Source organism: Cardiocondyla obscurior, linkage group LG05 (genome assembly GCF_019399895.1).
Source record: "Cardiocondyla obscurior isolate alpha-2009 linkage group LG05, Cobs3.1, whole genome shotgun sequence".
NCBI lineage: Eukaryota > Metazoa > Arthropoda > Insecta > Hymenoptera > Formicidae > Cardiocondyla > Cardiocondyla obscurior.
In genome coordinates this window covers 5505831-5524030 of record NC_091868.1, presented here as the reverse complement: position 1 = coordinate 5524030, position 18200 = coordinate 5505831, and the positions used below count along the sequence as shown (strand labels likewise).

The following is an 18200-nucleotide window of genomic DNA, read 5'->3' as shown; positions in this document are numbered from 1 at the left end:
TTGTGCAATTTTTTTTTTTTTTTGAGGGGGCAGAGTTAGGCTGGATAAATTGGAATAGCTAAACTGACACTGACTAATTTCAGAGACCTGAAGGCTAGAAAAAGTGACGATTCCGATGGGACAAAATTCAACGTTCAGGACTACGTGCGCCAGCAGTCACAGCGAAGCTCCTGCTTTAACTCCAGCTGCCTGACAACCTGAACAGCTTTCCTTTTTTTATTCTTTTTTTTTTACGTTAAATTAAAGGACACGTGGACACACTAAATCTAACCGGAGGCGCGTTGGTCACGATGAGATACGGCGGCGAAATTGCCGTCGTGAGCCAGGCATTTATTTGATTTCCGCGTGAGAGAGCATCGTTGTGGCGTTCATTGCGAGATAGTATAAATTTTATACTCGATTCATAGAGCAAACTTGGCAAGTGGACCGCAACGCGGACAGATCAGATCCGAGTTCGTTGGGTGAATTGAAATCGAAACCACGGTAAATATTTTTGGAAAACGCGAAACCTATTTTGATCAACGTGAATCTTAAGCGCTGCTATATTAAATTGCGATATCGAAGGACCGACGAGTACGAAACTGTTTGCGCTTTTAGAAGAATTTCAGATTCGAGAGTTGAATTTTTTTTTTTCTTTTTTTGGGATAATGTCAGGGGGATATGCGGAGTTCTCGTTAGTTAAACATAAGCAACAATGTGTCAATGATTACTCGTGCACACGCTGTATATTAATGTGAATAGCTCTAAGGAGATAGAGAAAGTTTCACGCAGGATACCCCCCCGTAGGTAAGGCTTCAGCTTGATGGTTCTAATTTCGTGTGCGCTACATCCGCGTACATTTGCGTATAGAAATATATATATATATATACATAAAGAAAATATATCATTAAGCGTTTAGCGCAATTATTAAACCGTTGTTGGGCACAAGTTGTAACGCCGGTTGTTGTATATCGATTCTATAATCGTTCGTTACGTTCTGCTGTATTAGCGTTCGCTGTTCGCAACAAAGGAGCGCGAATAATCTTCGATTTGCATACAATGTGCTCGTTACGAGTTGTAGCTCGGTGCGGTGCATTTCTCTCGCGGTGCCTGCGTGAGCGAATAAAATGTCAATGCAAGCTCAGCCGACGTACTAAGTTGCGAAGTAGTGCGTGTCGAAAGAGAGAGGGAGGAATAACAGAAAGAAAGAAATTACATCTCGTAGGAAGAGCGGCGGAAGAACGACTCCGTTGAACGGAGTTAAGAGACGTGCTCTTAAAAGGCGGTCGTTTCCCTCCTCTCTCTTTTCTTCCTTCTATTTTCTTTTATTTTTTACGGGTGAGAGAGAGCGTTACTTCTATAAAAATAATCGCCAAATAAACTGATAGCTCCGAAGAGAAAGAAACCGTAAGGCGGAAATGAGGTGAATGGAAAAAGGGTGACGGTCATTTCTAACGAGTCCAAAATCGTCGCCGCCGTCATCGTCGGGCCGTGAAATCTTTTTTTAGAGTAGATATAGCGTTTACTACCAATACTACTTCGCCGGATGCCGTTTGCCTCGGACCGACTCGCGACAAGCTACGACTGCTGATCTAGATGTTTCATAGGAATCCGGCGGCGTTTCGCGGTCACTATCATGTTTTGTAATCGACAAATTAACATCTATGTAATAGAATATATATATACATATATAAAAGACGTTAACGAACGTCAGTTGAACACAATGAGAAAACGGTCATTCGTAGTGTAGCTTAAGAATCAGTGGAGAGTTTATCAATCGTTATCGTGTCAGAGTTCTAAGCAAAGTTGAGGATCGCTGTCCGTTGAAGAGTCAATAAGCTTAACACTGTTTAACAAAGCTCTATCAATGTTACCGCGAGGGACGGCTCGATCGCATTTGATTTTTCTAAGCCTGTATTTTGCGAGAAAGTACCCGGGAAATGAGCGCGAGCGCGCCGTTAATTTTATAGCGAACGGAAATCCGAGATGAGAAGTAGGAGCCGGCAAGAGATCGATGAAATATATCGCGTATGTTACATTCTGATGTATATGACATGCAAATATGTCTCACCTGCAGTGTACAAATGACAATTTCGTGTATATCAGATGTATATCAGAAGAATTATATGGAATAAAAGTTGACCAAGCGTACTGAGTGGCTTTTATTTCAATCCGGAGCGTCGTAATACTTCAGCGACGACTCGCGTCGGTGGCAGTGGCGTCGCGTTTTGGGATTTCTCGGAACTAAAGGAAATTGCTCGGCTAATTTAAATTTTATTTAGTTCCGAGAAGCTCCAAAACGGGACGCCAATATCGCCGGCGACACATCGTACTGATACTTCTGATGGGACTTGACCAAATCGAAGATAGTAATAGCAGTCGACTGACGCGAAGTCTAACATACTATTAAATTGTATTTAATATTTTTTTTACTTCGAATCTTTCAAACCCTTACGTGAGCGCATGATTAAATTACCTTTTTTCTTTGTAAATTGTAATCAGGAAGCTGACGCTTTCGTGACACGAAATGACCAGATGAGACGATCAATCTGCATCGGAAAAAGCGGCAGCAGTAAATTCAATTCGATCTAACGCGGATTTTTTCAGATATAATATTGACAATTAATTATATTTAATGTTATAATACCTAAGAGTTCGTTCATTGCTCATGTATGTGCAAAGCGTCACTCCGGCGACGAGAATGACTGTCGCGTCATCGTCGAGCGAATTGTTTGGGCGCGCCATCTTCGTGAGTCGCCGGCAAGTTGGATGCGCGGAAACATGCAGCTTCTCTCTCGCTTCTTCTTCCCGGCCTGGACAGCCTGGACCCAGGCCACTCTTTGATCTTCCCGTTAGCCGCAAACAAAACGGTGCGTTCCTAACCTGAAGAACCTACGGAAGTGTGGTACGTGGCGTCGGTGGTCGGGCGACTCGGCGTCCGTGGTTGTCGTGGCGTCGTCCCGTTGGCAGTGGGCTGGGATAAGCTAACGATGGACGAGAACGTGGTCGAGATCGACAACGTGGAGAACGTCTGCAGATTGTGCCTTTCCACGGACGAGCCTAAGTCTTCAGTGTTCACGAAGGCGCAGAAAGACGAAGAGAGGGCGGACCCATCCGCAGGCGTGTCGCTGGCCGCCAAAATAGAGGCCTGCCTGTCGATCCAGGTAAATGCATTTTTGCGCTTTTACTCCGTAGGCTTGAGATCGCTCGGGTCTTCCGAGGACCCCGACCGTTCCGCGTCTCGAAGGGCGAAGTCGAGGTGCGCTGACCAACGCACTTCGAGGTTATGGTCACGCGTTCGCCGACTGGGCGCCGAGCTGAGCAACAGCTCGGGTTATTTCTTTCGTCAGCCGCGTTATTCGTGCTTTGTCCTTTATTTTCTATGCGCCGAAGCTTTTGACGTATGACCGCAGCGTTTGTTTCTTTTTCGGATGAACAAACGAGCAAAGCATTTTAAAGGCTCTTTTGAACAACATAGCTTTATAGATATTTTAAGTAATTCTTTAATATGACCGGGTGTTCGTTTTGGTCCCCATGTGATACATTTTACTTAAAAATTTTAATAGTTATGGTGGTTTTTAGATTTTAGAAACCGACAAGTTGTCGACGCTGATATGCGAAAATTGTGTAAAAAGTGTTAATCAATGGCACATCTACAAGGAATCATGTTTGCATTCCCAGACCAAGCTCCAACAATGGCTAGCAAATCAAGTGCAGCCAAATGATACAGTACATATTTTTAAATACATTATTACGACAGTTCATTATTTTTTATTAATATTTTCATATTTTTATATGGTTCTATTACTTGTAGGATATAACAATCAAAGGTGAGCCAATGGATGTTGATTACGAAGATAATGTAGAAATTATTTCTGAAACCGTCAATGATGTGAAGCAAACAGTAAGTAATTTTTTATATAAATAAAATTATTATTAAGAATAAAAATTTTCTATGTTAAAATTGCTTATTTTTCAGTCTTCACCAATTCAGATAGTGGAAAACAATGAATCCAAAAGCGAAAATCTAATAGTAGAAAATGTGGAAGATGTAATAGATAACAATGCTGCAAATGATATTGATGATACTAATGAAAATCCTGCGTCAGTCTCAATCGAGATGGAAACTAAGACTGACAAAGAAGAAGATCAAACAGATCAGGATGCTATAGCTATATGCTCCATTAAAAGCGAACCACAGAATGACGACGATGATACCATAGAGATAGAATCCACTAATAGCAGTGAGCTGCTATCAAATTCTATGGTAGTTGGCGAAACAGAGGATACAATTATGGAGGCTGATTCCACACAGAAATCTAACGCCGCCGGCTCGGTGCCTAAAAAAAAATTGAGACGCGGTCCACATACTCATTTCAGAGGAACGCGTGTTTTCAAACAGAAATGCATGCACTGCCAGATATTCCTGCATTCTAAGTACACATATATAAAGCACATGAAGAGATTCCACAATAAAGAAAATGGCCTTGGAAACTTGGAGTCGCAGAACGATGACGAGGAAATGATTGAGGATCTCGAAGATGAACTTGTTAGCATGGAAAAAGATTCGCCGCTCACACAAGTTCAACAGGATATTATTAGTCAACTGAAAACTTTTTCTTGTTACTCTTGCGAACAGACATTTAACGATCGGCGCAGTACTCTCTCACATATACGTCAACACATGCCAGATCTGAGACCATATACGTGTATCGCTTGTCTGACAGAATTTCCAGATCGATCGATGTATCAATTACACTGCGGAGCTTCTTTTGAATGCGCCATGAAGATCGCCTTGGTCGTACCGAAACACGGTAGCGAAAGATACTTTACGTGCAACATGTGTTTGCGTTCAATGCACGGTAGGAAGGAGCTGCTAAGTCATTTATCGAAGCACTCTGATAAACAATACGAGGAAATGATGTCGCCAATGCGAGCTCCGCCTAAACTGAAGCCAATGGCGCCGTTACCATCGAGAAACAGCGTTTCAGATAGGATTACCAGCGGACCCTATAAGGACGGTGATCCTGCACATAATCATGCTTGCGATCTATGCGGTATGATTTATCGATATAGGCCCAATATGCTGAAGCATAAAGAAATGTGTTCGAGAATAAAGCCCGAAGACAGAATTATGTACAGATGCGTGCATTGTCTCATGACGTTTCTCGTATTTAAAAAGTTCCACTGTCACGTCACAGCTGATCATAAGAAGAAGGATCTGACATGTTCCGTTTGCTATGATAAAATTCGATCGCCCAGTGATTTCCTAGCCCATTATGAGTCTCATCGCGCGATGCAGATGCAAGAAGATGGTACTTCGCAGAATGACGATATCTCGCAGAATGATGATATCTCGCAGAATGACGATATCTCACAGAATGATGATATCTCGCAAAATGATGATATTTCGCAGAATGATGGTACCTCGCAGAATGATGATATTTCACAAAATGATGACATGTCGCAGAATGAAGATGAAACGTCATTGAAAGAACGCAATGCTTATGAAACCAGTGCTAAGTCGAGGATCAGTTCACGATCGAGTCAGAAGTATAGCTGTCCTCTTTGCCCCCAAAAGTTTTCCACGAGAATTGAGCTGAACGAGCATCGAACTCTCCATCTTAAAGTAAAAATATATTCTTGTGCTATTTGTCGCAGTATGTTTAGCAGTGCTGGCGCTTTAGAGATTCACATGAAAGATCACGGTATTGAAGACCCGAATGAAAGGAACGCAAATATTTCCTGCGTGGAATACGGCAATTTGGACGAGGATGTGAGGATTGAGAAAGAAACGATGAATACTAGTGCTGTCTCGGATCCTGGTCCACAGGTTCATGAATGCGGCGAATGCGGTAAGGTGTTAAACACTTATGCTAATCTTCGGCGACACGCTAAAATCGCTCACCGAAACTGTAAGATATTCAATTGTGACGACTGCTCGCGCGTATTTATGCGTAAAGATTTGTATGAACAGCATATGCAACTTAAACACAATTCTACGAAGACTATGCTGCAGTGTCCGCAATGCCCTAAGAGCTTTGTTTTCCAATCAAATTTCTCTTATCATTTTCGCACTGCTCATCTCGAAAAATCTCAGAATGGTTATGCCTGCGATATTTGTGGAAAAGTCTTTGTCGAGGAAGCATCTCTGAAAATACATAGGGGCTGGCACAATCGTGCAAATTCTCGCTTGAGCACTAGATTCATATTGGGTAATCGGAAGGCATCTACTAGTCCACAAAAAAATTCAAACAGCATTGACTCTGGTGAAAATTCAGAACGACCGGCAAAAGCACGGAAATCCTTCCCTAATCCTCCACCTCAATCGCCAATTAAGACCGGGAGTTTCCAGTGTCAAGTATGCAATGACAAATTTAACGATGTCACAGAACTGAGAACTCATCTGTGGGATGTTCACTGCGCTCGTAACAAACAGGAAAAAGATTTCTCTAATGATGAGCTTCAGTGTGATCTCTGTACGAATATTTTTCCCGATCAAGAAACTTTAGCGTCTCATATGCAATGGCATAAAGCGAATCCTATTCTTAGCGATATACAAAAGGCATTCGCTTGTGATGTATGCGGCAAGTCGTATAGTTCGAAGAAGGTTTTATGGAAACACAAGAGACTTCACAAGTCTTCAGTCGTGACCTCGTTCAAGTTCCAGTCTTTAGCGAGAAAATCGATGGCATCACAGTTTCTGTGCAACTTTTGCCGCAAAGTTTTTTCGAGCAGTCAGTCTCTGCAACGTCACAAACTCACTTTCCACAGTGATCCACAAAACTTATACCAACGTACGCAGCAAAACTTGTATAACAGCAATCGAACATTATCGTTCGAGGACGATCCGAAAGCGAAGCGTTTTAAGGCTTTTGAGGCGGAAAATTCACAAACTAAGCTGTCACCTTTCGCCATGGATTTCGCTGGTGAGAGAAGAAGACCAGTCATGTGCCACGTTTGCAAGAAAATGTTCGCTAATATGAGTGTGCTGTATAAGCATAAGCAAATGGTTCACAAGGCTCGTTTGAAAAAGGATGCGATACCTGAATGCATACCGATGTCGACACAAGATGGTAAGTTTTCGTGCAACATTTGTTTCAAAGAGTTTCCCGGTCTATCGAACTTGCGGCAACATTTCACGATCAAGCATAAAAAGACGGCTGAAGCAGCCACCAGTGTGATGAGCAACGACAGATTGTCTCTTCCGATACCTGAACGGCCAAGGGAAACCGAGGGGTCCTTCAATAATGTAATGTTTAGCTGCAAACTGTGCAAGCAATGTCACGTCTTCAATAAAAAGTCCATCATAAGCCATATCACCAATGTGCATAACGCGGTATATCAAGCTGATAGCAAAACGTTCCACAGGGAGGTTAATCTAAGCACTTACATGGTGAAGGATGCAATCGGAGCTACTTGTCCGCGATGTGACGTCAAATATCCTAACAATAGGGCTTTAAAGATACATTATATCAAGTTCCACGAGGATGACGATTAAAATTAAATCATTGAAGTCTAGATTAACTATACCAGACAAAAGGGAAAGTTTTTTAATTATCATCACAAAAGTAGACTATTCTCAAATTATTGATCTTGATATGCTTGGGATACTGTGTTACTCTGAGAAAACATTGCTTAACATAATAATGCATAATATTTTAATTTGTTTTCTTAATAAATCATAATTTTTTACGATACGGTAATGCAGTCTTTCAATGATAAGTTTTAAATCGTTATTATTAATGTATGAAATCTATTTGCAAGTACTCGTTCGAGTATCAGCATAATTTCGTAAGTTAAATAAGTTAATTAAAAAAAAGAAAAAAAAAAACAAATACTTCAAATACAGAAAGTGTGCTATTTTGGCTGCAAGCTGCAAATATTGCTTGGTTGATTACTTTAGAAAAAAAAGTTTTATTTTTTTTTTCTAACGTGAGACAATTAAAATATTTGACTTATGCAATTAAAATTTTATCACCCTGTATCGATATGATGAAGCCTTTATTTTGCGCGTTCCTTTACAAATAATGGTTTATTGCAAATAAATTTGTTACCTGTTTCATATAGCGACTGTAATACTGCGACCAATGAGGTGTGTAAATATCGAAACGAATAAGCTAATATGTATAATGGGTTCGTAAAACGTGGCAGCCTCTCGGTGCAGTTGTATGTAAATTGATCGCTGCAGTCAGATATATTTAATCGATTTTTATGAGATTAAACATTTTAAAATATTCGTTGATGTGCATTATGTTACTTCGCAATTTTCACGTGTGCATATTATAAGTTTTCACATTTTTCTTTATTGAAAAAAAAAAAAGTATAAATAGATTAATTTAAATAATAATAATAATAATAAAATAATTGTTGACGACATTTTGTTGCGCCTCTCCCAATATCTTGGTCTGCAGTGATGATGTCGACGACCGCCTCGGGGCTACTGCAGTAATAATTTGGACTTATCTACATTCTAAATACATATTGGGTATGATTACAGCTATGATTATGTATGGTATAAAAATAAAAATCGTAAATATCTTGCTTATATATGTAACAATATTTATTAAGAATATCCCTTCATCGTCTCAGTTGTTCTGTTTTTGCTTTATTCGATAGTTCACGCGTCTACCATTCCTGTTACTTCTTTCTTCCATATTCTTTACTGGCTATATTAGCAAAGCGTTAATATTAATTTTATTACTAATAGTACACTTGTATTTTGAATGTACGAGTTATTAAAGCAATAAAAGCCAAAAAAAGATCTATCGATTCCTGTTATTAAACTTCTAGGATTAATTATTAAGTAGAAAAGAATTTTAATTATATTTTTTGACTTGAGATTGTGCATCATTAATTATATTTCAAGTAGTATATAAAATCGATATAAAGAAACAAGATTCTTGCAATCGAAAAAGATAAGATAAAGTCATCTCTGAGTGACGCTAACTAATAACGAAAAAAAAAATACCACATAATATTAATGATATATTTCATGACAATGAAAGTGGATGTGCCAGGAATCAAAGTGGACAGGCAAATAATTTATTACATGGTTATTTGGTACTTCCCTTTTTTTTTTTTTTATTTTTTTTATGAATGCACAAAACATTTTAATATAAACTTAAAAATCCGTACAACAATATGAAAAATTATAGACTATTATACACATGTATATAGATATATATATATTTATATATTTATATGTCGTACTTTTTATTTTTTTCCATTTTCCAGGTTTATCAATATATATATATATTTATTTGTATATACTTCTTTGCTATATATCTTTTTTTTTTTTTTTTATTAACGGGATGGAAAACTTCCGTCTCTCACTAAGTATATTATATATATAATATTATTAGAGTATTATTACTATCATTATTATTTTTATTATTATTATAGGTATATATTTATTAAATGTAGAAATATAAAGTGTGAACCGTTGCACGATTCCGCGTCGTGTCTTACAATCAGAGTGTCAATCAACTCGCTAAATTCAGAGACAATAATTATATATCGATAATCGTATTTGCGGTAACGTCGACAAGTAATTATTAACAACGACAGTAATTAGCGATGAGGGGGGGAGGAGTTGGGGTACGCGCATAAGTTTATCTCGTAACGATACGTCGGGAAATGTATGCCTTTCTTTTTTTTTTCTTTTTTTTATTTCTTTTTCTTTTATTTTTTCTTCCTTTTCGTGATAGAATGACAAGAAAGGTGCGGGAAACGTCGCGCTCACGCTCGTCAAGTCGTTTTCGTATCGCGGCCTACCTCCGGTGATTGTATGCGTGTCGCGACACGCACCGCGTGTGATAATCGCCGGAGTGCATTGAGAACCGCGTCGTGTCTGTGCGTAAACGTGTCGCGTGTATGTGTGTGTGTGTGTACGCACCCGGACGAGTGTGCGCGCGATGTTAGATGTCAGGTGAATTCTGTTAACGCATTATGCGGTATATGCGTGGCGATGGAGCCCGGCGGGCCTCGGGGATTCCGCTGCGAGAGCCACGCGCTCATTTTCCCGCCGGGCGCGGTACGCCGCGCTATACACGCGCATAGCGGCAACGTGGATTAGATAGTAGATTAAGTAAAGTACACTCGTCGTCAGGTATGGCGTTCGTGGTGCTGCAACGGCGGCTAGCGTACGTGGAGCACCGTTCACCGAGGACTGAGGAGGAACGCCACCCACCGGTACCTCCCTCGTCCTTGGCGGCCGAGAGCCGGGGAAGTCACACACGCCAGCCACCGTCGCCGCTCGTCGCAGCAAATGCCATATCCGCTTATCAGTGTACATTGATAGAGACGTAGATTAGGCCAAATTCTCTCCCTTTAATTCGTCTATCTCTTTCCGATTCTCAATCCATCCTCGCAACCTGATATACGCGAGTTCCTCGCGGTTACGCTCGCGTTCCGTCGCTCCGTCTCGTCTTAACCGTAGGTGTATCCTTTCGAAATAAGCTGCAGTTAACGCAGGCGATTGCTTTCAGTTTAGAAATCACGAAGGGACTTCCTCTCGAAGTGAGGGAAACAATTTCGTGCGACGTTTTATAAATCGCGTCGCAGAGATTCATTATGATAATCAATCTGGCACGCAGATCGTAATAGGGGAAATTATGTTCTAAGCGGGTTTTCTCTTTTCAAGGCTCTTTTGATTTTTATAAAATTTGTTTCCCTTTCAATTTTATGATTAAAATTTCTCGTCGAATCCTCTCCGATTTAACTTCAGCTAAACTTTTTCTCAAGCTCAAAAATTTATTCAGGTACAAGATTAGACAGTTTGTGCTCGCAATATATTCGCAAGAGCGCGACTGAGAGATCGAGGAGTCGAAGGGATACACCTCGCACACGCGTCTTCGATCGCGGCCTGCGAAAGCTTTACTTTCACCCCTTCGAGAACGTTAGAATACGCTACATATAAAGAGCTTTACAAGTAAAGAGGAGAGGTATGTCGTTGTGCTGTTATCAGGCTCGGATAAAGATACACCAAAGAAGTGAGTTTGCGCGTATCTCTCGCGATCGAAAGGACAATCAAGTCGGAGTGGCGCTCGAGCGAGTGAAACGTTCCCGGACGGATTTTTTTCCCCCGCGAGATACAATTTCCCGAAAAAAGAAAGGAAAGGAGGGAAAAAAAAGACAAAAAACAGCGATACGTAGAAACTCGGACGAACGAAAGCAACTATTCGCGGAGGAGAGCTCCTTGCAATTTAATGAATGGCAAACGTCATTACGTATCTTGATATAGCTCGGCGGCGCTTCGGAGTTGGCCTCGGAAAGGTTTCCCGTTTCAACGGGAACGCGTACGAAGCGAGGGGAATTTTTTCGTTTTCCGGGATGAAAAATTTTTATCGGTTTTCACGTAAATTCGCCGCACGCGTCTGTCTTGGGAAATCACGCGAAGTGACCCCCGTTTTGCCGACAGCCGCGTTCGTTCTATCGCCAGGAAAGGGCGTCCGTCGCGATTTAATTATTCAGCGTCACGGGTGTCAAGTTAAAGACGGTCTATCGATCGAATTTTTATTTAATCCGCGCCCGTGTGCATATACCGGAATCGGGATTTTTAATCGCGGTCCGCCGTCCGTTCCCTTTACACTTTGATGGTTTCCGTGTGCAACTTAAGCTGACCGCGATCGATGGCTGCTCGCGAAAATACCCGTAACAGATAGATAGATCTCGTTCGTCTGAACGGGAACGCTCGCACTCGCCGTGGACCGTCTCGCTTTCGCGGCTGTTTCCTTCGGTCGTTTAGCGAAGCTGAACAAACACTCGCTCGCACGAGAAAGGTACATCTAGGAATGCGTGATACACAGTATACGTTATATACACACCAGAGAGATATATATTAAACGGTTTCGTCGACGGTACCTCGAGGCTCCGGATCATTCGTTTTCTTTTGCCTCCGCGCGTTCCATCGCATATCCTTCTATTTTTCTGGAATGGGTTGTCGCGCGCCCTGAAAAAGTCCAGGAGAGAACGCGGTTTGCATACAAAGTGCCGGGTTACGTCGGCACCGTCCGATCGTGTCGAGGGTAATCCGCGCGGCGTGATGGACCGCGGGAAGAGAAATCCGTAACGAATCGCGATGTCACGGGCGAATTAAAGCTTCCGGAAAAATTGATTCGGCGTATCGCGATCGGGTGTCGTATATGCGCTCGCCGGCGAGCCCTCCGGTCTGGAATTCAATCAGAGGAGCCTCGTGCAGGCGCGCACGCAGGATTCTGTATGCGACGACAATAAAGATGGGAAAAAGGGAATACTGTACGAACAAATGTGGCACAAAAATGTGAAGCACACTCGCGGAATAATTGTCACTTCGACGCGATCGGGTGCCCGGCGTCGACGGCTACTTCGCGAACTCGTAATCACACCTTAGATAGTCGATTATCGCGACGAGTCGACTTCGCCGTCTAACTTTAATCATTATCTATAGCGTAAGTGTACTTTAACCCTTAAGATCATGTACGAGGTGTAGCTGCGCTGTTCGAGACTGCCCGATTAATCAGGCGCCCTTGAGTAACGCGTCGTGTGTCGCTGCTTAATTAATTGATCGACGCCGCGAACGGCGGTACCCGTGTTTGGCTTCGGCCTACGAACGTCGCCCTTAATACTCGTCGGCGAGCCCTTCGCCGCGAGAACAAGGTGCAGAATATCGCACAGTCGAAGATTTAAATATCAGTTTCTGATTGCACGCTTGTCCGTGCGATCTCCAAATTAATTATCGCCGCTATTCAGCTTTCCGCTGACTTGACCGTCGCGCGGGAGAAAAAAAAAAAAATGGATATAAAAAAACAGTGGAGCTAACACGACGATTTACGCGAGGGCAGTTCGTAATTAATCATAGCGCTATTAGGTATACGCTAATAACATTGACTATCGAACATTATTACGTCACACTCATTAACTCTAAAGAGATCGCAATTTAGATGTAATTAGATACGACATCGATATCGAATCAACAGTAGCTTTCTTAAAGGTAACGCGATTAGCTGTTAAGTGTAGGTCTCTCGCATTTTTTTTTTCCCCCCTTTTTCTCTATTGCCCGCGCTTGGTCCGCCCGGAGCGGACACATAATTGTGTCACGACAAAAAACGCGTGATTGATTGCTATTGAATGAGAAACGATCGCATATCTCTCGCCTGAGATATTTAATCACGATGTGCTCTCTTCTCCCTCATTTTTCATTCGCCGTAACGTCAAAGACTCGCGCCTCTCTCGACGATGCCCGCGTCGAGAACTCGAGACGAGTTTTACGAGCTCTCTTCGCTCGATCCCAAGCTCCGTAATTTTCACGATCTTACACATTGCTTACTGCCAAATTTGTTTCGAATTACATATGATGTATTGACGCAGAGAGCAATCGCCGCGGGCTTCTTTGATTGAGACGCGGAGAATAAAAAAAAAAAAAAGGGAGAGGAAAGAGGAACTAACCGCTCGGTCCAACGAGTTCGACGTTATTGTGGCAGAAAAAGGGCCGCGGGGTCCGACCTCGCCATACTTCTGGCGAGTCTTCTCGCATTGGAGAACGCGTTGGAGAACGCAGAAACTCGATCCCCTCGGGCGGTTAATGCGATCGTTCGCCGGTTCTCTCTCTCTCCCTTTCTTTCTCTCTCTCTTACTTTCGTATACATCCGATACTGTGACAAGGTGAACGCTGATTAATCGATGCTGCTAATCATACTTTGGCGCGGAGGTCGCTTGCGAAACCTGTGCGCGTTTACGTATTCTACAGATGAGCTACATTTACGCGCTCCACGGGTGAATCGGGATTCTGGCTGAAAAACGAGCCGAGGTAACGAGCTCGGAGCACGCTCGCGGTTCCGATTCGCAGAGGGATGTCGATTTTTTTATTTTATTTTTACCCGGCTTTTCACTTTATGGATTTTCTCTTGTCGGGACTGCTTCGCGCTGTCTCACGTTTGATTACGGATTATTTACGAAAATTGAATTGCAAGCTGAAATAAACCCATTGCGATACGCTTCGCAAGAAATGATCGGCTGATGCCGGGATGACGGGCGAATGGAATCGAAGGGCGAGCATGTGCGAGATCAGCTCAGTTTTTCCTCGGAGAAAGCATAATCGACGGAGCGAGAAAATGAGCCGTTTCCCAGCGAGAATTAAAGCAGGACGATGTGAGCGCGGAAGTCAATCATGGCTAGCAGGTAGCCGGGATTTGAAAAACCGATTAATCTTTCGATTCAATTCACCTGTCGTATCTGTAATAATGAGCCGTGAGCGTTGAAACGAACTGATAGAATCGCCGCGATATATATCTTCGGCGAAATATACGGAATCGCGTTTACTTAATGCTAACGTCAAGCCGCTTTATAAACTTATCGATGTAAGATATTTTTGCTACATTTGTATACAATATTTAATTAGTAATACTGACAATCTAGCTCCATGCAACTCGAAGGAATATGAGATCTTCAATTCTAAACTAAGCCGGCAAAATTATTTTAGTCGCTGCAACTTGCACTCGAAAATAAATGCAAATTCTCGCAAACAATTTCGCGAACAGTAGATATTCCGATAGCTTTCTAATTTTGATTTTTTTTTTAAACTAACATTTTTCTCTCGATGTTATACATTGCAATTTTTTCGTTTAAAAAAAGAGAAAAAAATTTGCGTGATAATAGCATAAATCGAAGAGTACTATTTTAAGAGAGCTATTAAAAAATTTAAACATCTTCAACACCGGTAACATAGAATAAATTTACGGAGATATGTATGCTCTTTAGCGATCGAATCGGTACATTATCGCAATCGTAATCTGCTGAATACGGATAATAAAGTTCGGCACTTTACTCTTGTTCTTTCGCTCGTTTTCTCCGCCTCCCAGGCGAAAACAAATGACACGAACGCAACAACGTTAATTATCGCGATACTAATTAACGTTTCCTGGTTTCCACTACGAGCCTCGCCTCGCCTGAAACGTCCATTCTCAAGTGACGGTATTGCATTCGAGTAAAGATGTACGAGCGTCACGGGAGGCTGAGTAATTAACGTCGAAGATGTTCGACGCTATCGCGCGCTCTCGCGCGTTTATACTTGTCGAAGGAACGATCCGTTTCGCGCATTTAATGAAACCAAATTCGTTTTCCAATAGTTCATCGTTCGGATAACGAGCCCTGACGCGTTCGCCATGGAAGCGATCGGTACTCGCGGTTGATCCCGGTAATTCGGGACACGTGGAAATAAATATATATCAATTAATATATGAAGATTAATTAATCACGTTGGCGGAAACGATGTCCAATTACCTGGTGACGGGCGTTATGTTTAGAATTGTCAAAAGTAGACGAAGGAATAATTAATGGAAAACCAATTTGCGATTCTCGGTCGGCCCGTTCACATGTTACTCTTGAAAATTTTTCGGAAAGTCTCTCGCTCTCTTTCGCGATGTCTTCGTAGTTAAGAACATTGTGTCAAATTATTCATACAGAAATTATATATATATATTATACAATAATAGAGGAACGCGTAAAATCACAAATGCATACACACACATATACTCGCGTAAGAAAATCCAAACGCTAAGTACATTTCGGAAACGATAACAGCTCTGCTTCCGGCTGTTCGCCGATATATTTTTTGACGTTACTTTGAAAAAAAAAAATTCACTTACAATTAAGTCGCGCCATTGGCATTATTTGGCACTTTAGGATCTTTCGGATTTCGAACTTTGCCGTCGTTCCACCGATCGCTATCATTTTACACGCTATCGCGGCGTGAACATTCCTCTGCTCTTATCTTTCTCCCGCATTTCTCACGTGAACGCTTCCGAGAAAATATATAGCTGTGCGGCAGCTAATTAATTGATTTTCACGTCGGAATGATTTGGCGCGAGATCTTTCGCACCGCGAAGAGAGTCACTTTATTGGGAAACTAATTGTAAGATACATTTCCTTGTTTCTTTTATCTCACTTTGCCGTTGCCGTGTATCGTCTTACGAGAGTACGCGAATAATTTTCCTAGGAAATTATCGCTAAATACCTACGTCTCCCCGGTAGAATATACGCGTATATATAATCATCTGTTTATTTTAACGTGCCTTACGTGACGTACTTAAGAATAGTAATACTTACGAGCTACGAATATCAACTATTTAAATCCGTGAAAAAATTATCTAGCTGCCACGTCCAACCCCGCGGGCCTTTATTTTAATCTCTATTTCGCTCCTTTGGCCTCTACTTCGTTTTCTGCTGCTTTCCATCGTGTGAGAGTACTTGTGTCTGTGTGTATCGTATATGCACTTCGTGTTCCGTCATTTTGTCTACACGGAGACGCGTGCGCCTCGACATGTAGCTATAAGATACATCCTGAGGATTAAAAAGCGCTGAGACAGGTGCTGTTTGATCAGTCCAGGAACTCCAAACGCGACGCTGTCGATCGGCTGAAGAGAAAATGCACATATGTCTCTTAGAGAGCCGATTTTTTTTTTTTTTTCTTTTTCTTTTTTCCCCTAATAACTCACATTGCAAGAGCGGAGTAACTAACTCGATAAAATGTACAGAAGATGGATTTCTTCGTCGGACATTTATGGATTCGAGCCTACGGCGAGGATATTACCACAAATTATGTAAACTAAGCGATATGATAGATTACGACACTACGTGTCGTTCTCGAGTTCTTTTTTTTTTATAATAGTTTTGTAATAGAGTTCCGGCGTTTCCAATCCCACGGATTAATCCTCCACGTGAATCAATATCGCGCAGCAGGCCGCGAGATCGTTTTACGCCCGTATCACGAACTCGCGGAGTTCAACCGGAATTTCTGTCCGTTTTCTCTTCACCCGACCTGTCTGGTTGATTTATACATTTTGATTTCGTAATGACACAGGTATGCAAGTCTGCGAGATTGATACAGGCGAGTAGATATAGGCAGATAGATATGGGTAAGTAGGTTTTTACAAAACACAGACAGAGGTGCGAACATTATACAGGGGGCACACATTTCTTTCTCTCTTTCTTTTCTCGCAGCGGTAGGGCAACGATCGTCGGATGTGTTAGTCGCGAAAATCGAGACCCCACCCGAATGGAAAAAAAGTGCTTTTACGTCTTTCAGAGGAAAACCTTTGTACGCGAATTCCTTCGACGTTCCGGTTTTACGATAAAGTAATTCCTTCCCACGGTCCCTAAGTCGCGATTAAGCGAGGTGACTCTCGAGTCTCTCTCGTCGTCTTGCCAATGAGACTTTTAATTTCCACGGAAAATATTTGTGCCGCGCAATTTCCCTCGCCTCCATATTTTCCCGCATCAACTGAGAGACGTTCGACTTAATAATGCCGGGGATATTACATGTATTCATATGCTCGCATGCTTATCCTCACACATCTAACGGTAGATACACGCCTCGCGGCGTAAAAAAGGTATATGTGTCTCTTAACGTTACTTTAGAATATAAAATCGAATATGCCTGTTTTTACATCGTAATACAACGGGGTCTTTCCGGAACGACGTAAAATAGATTTTCCAGCGCATCCCCATATACGTATGCGTGCAGCATGCCGCGAGATGCACCGTTCACGCTCACATTCTCAGCCCCGCACGGTCGTTCTAACTAAACGATCACTTTCGTTCAACGATTCTCTTCTTCTCGCCGCCTCCTCTCCTCCGTAGTGAAAAATATAACTCGCTTAATTTCGTCCACCGCGCTTTCTCGCCTCTCATGCATACCACCGGCGCAGTTACACCGCAGATAATTAAGTTTCAAGAGGTATATAAACGTACGCAAGAGTAGGAAGGATGAAAAATGCTTTCCCTTGGCCATCGATACTTAATTATTTTCCCTCCTTCTTGCTTTTCTTTCTTTCTTTTTTTTTTAATTTTTTTATTATTATTTTTTTCTTTTACGATAACGATAGGATACATATACGTACGAAATACTTGTTCCTTTTTTTCTTTGTTAGCTCGATTTTTGTTCCTCCGTTCAATCGTACCCTTTCGTGTTTCTTTATCTAATTTTTTTTTTTTTAATTTCTTTTCCCGCAAGAAGTCTAATCACTTTTAATCTTTGCACGTGAAAACAGCGTAATCGCAAAGAGTTGAACAAATATAACGTTAAACGATAAACTAGAGGATTAACAACGGCACAGAGCACTCTCATCATTATTACGTATGCTAGAAAAATGAAAGAGTGAATTTTAAAATTAAATGACATTTATTGTGCGCGTTGTGTAATTTGTTTCCTTAAATAAGAAATTATATATATATATATATAT

General features: G+C 41.6%; 2 protein-coding genes across 8 annotated transcripts in view; both read left to right on the top strand.

Annotated features, from left to right (window-relative positions):
* LOC139102570 (ras-related protein Rab-37) overlaps positions 1–2130 on the top strand; it is a 119224-nt gene extending 117094 nt beyond the window's left edge. For all 7 annotated transcript variants that reach the window (XM_070656569.1, XM_070656570.1, XM_070656571.1 and 4 more), the window contains one exon: positions 84–2130. In XM_070656569.1, the coding sequence (XP_070512670.1) occupies positions 84–201 (118 nt within the window). In that variant the 3' untranslated portion in view covers positions 202–2130. The remainder of the gene's footprint in view (positions 1–83) is intronic.
* Positions 2131–2756: 626 nt separating this feature from the next.
* On the top strand, positions 2757–8743 carry LOC139102568 (zinc finger protein 62 homolog). The gene is made up of 4 exons (XM_070656566.1): positions 2757–3143; positions 3562–3708; positions 3794–3883; positions 3959–8743. Exons 1-4 carry the CDS (start codon positions 2970–2972, stop codon positions 7478–7480), a joined length of 3933 nt encoding a protein of 1310 aa, XP_070512667.1. The 5' UTR covers positions 2757–2969; the 3' UTR covers positions 7481–8743.
* The last annotated feature ends 9457 nt before the right edge of the window (positions 8744–18200 follow it).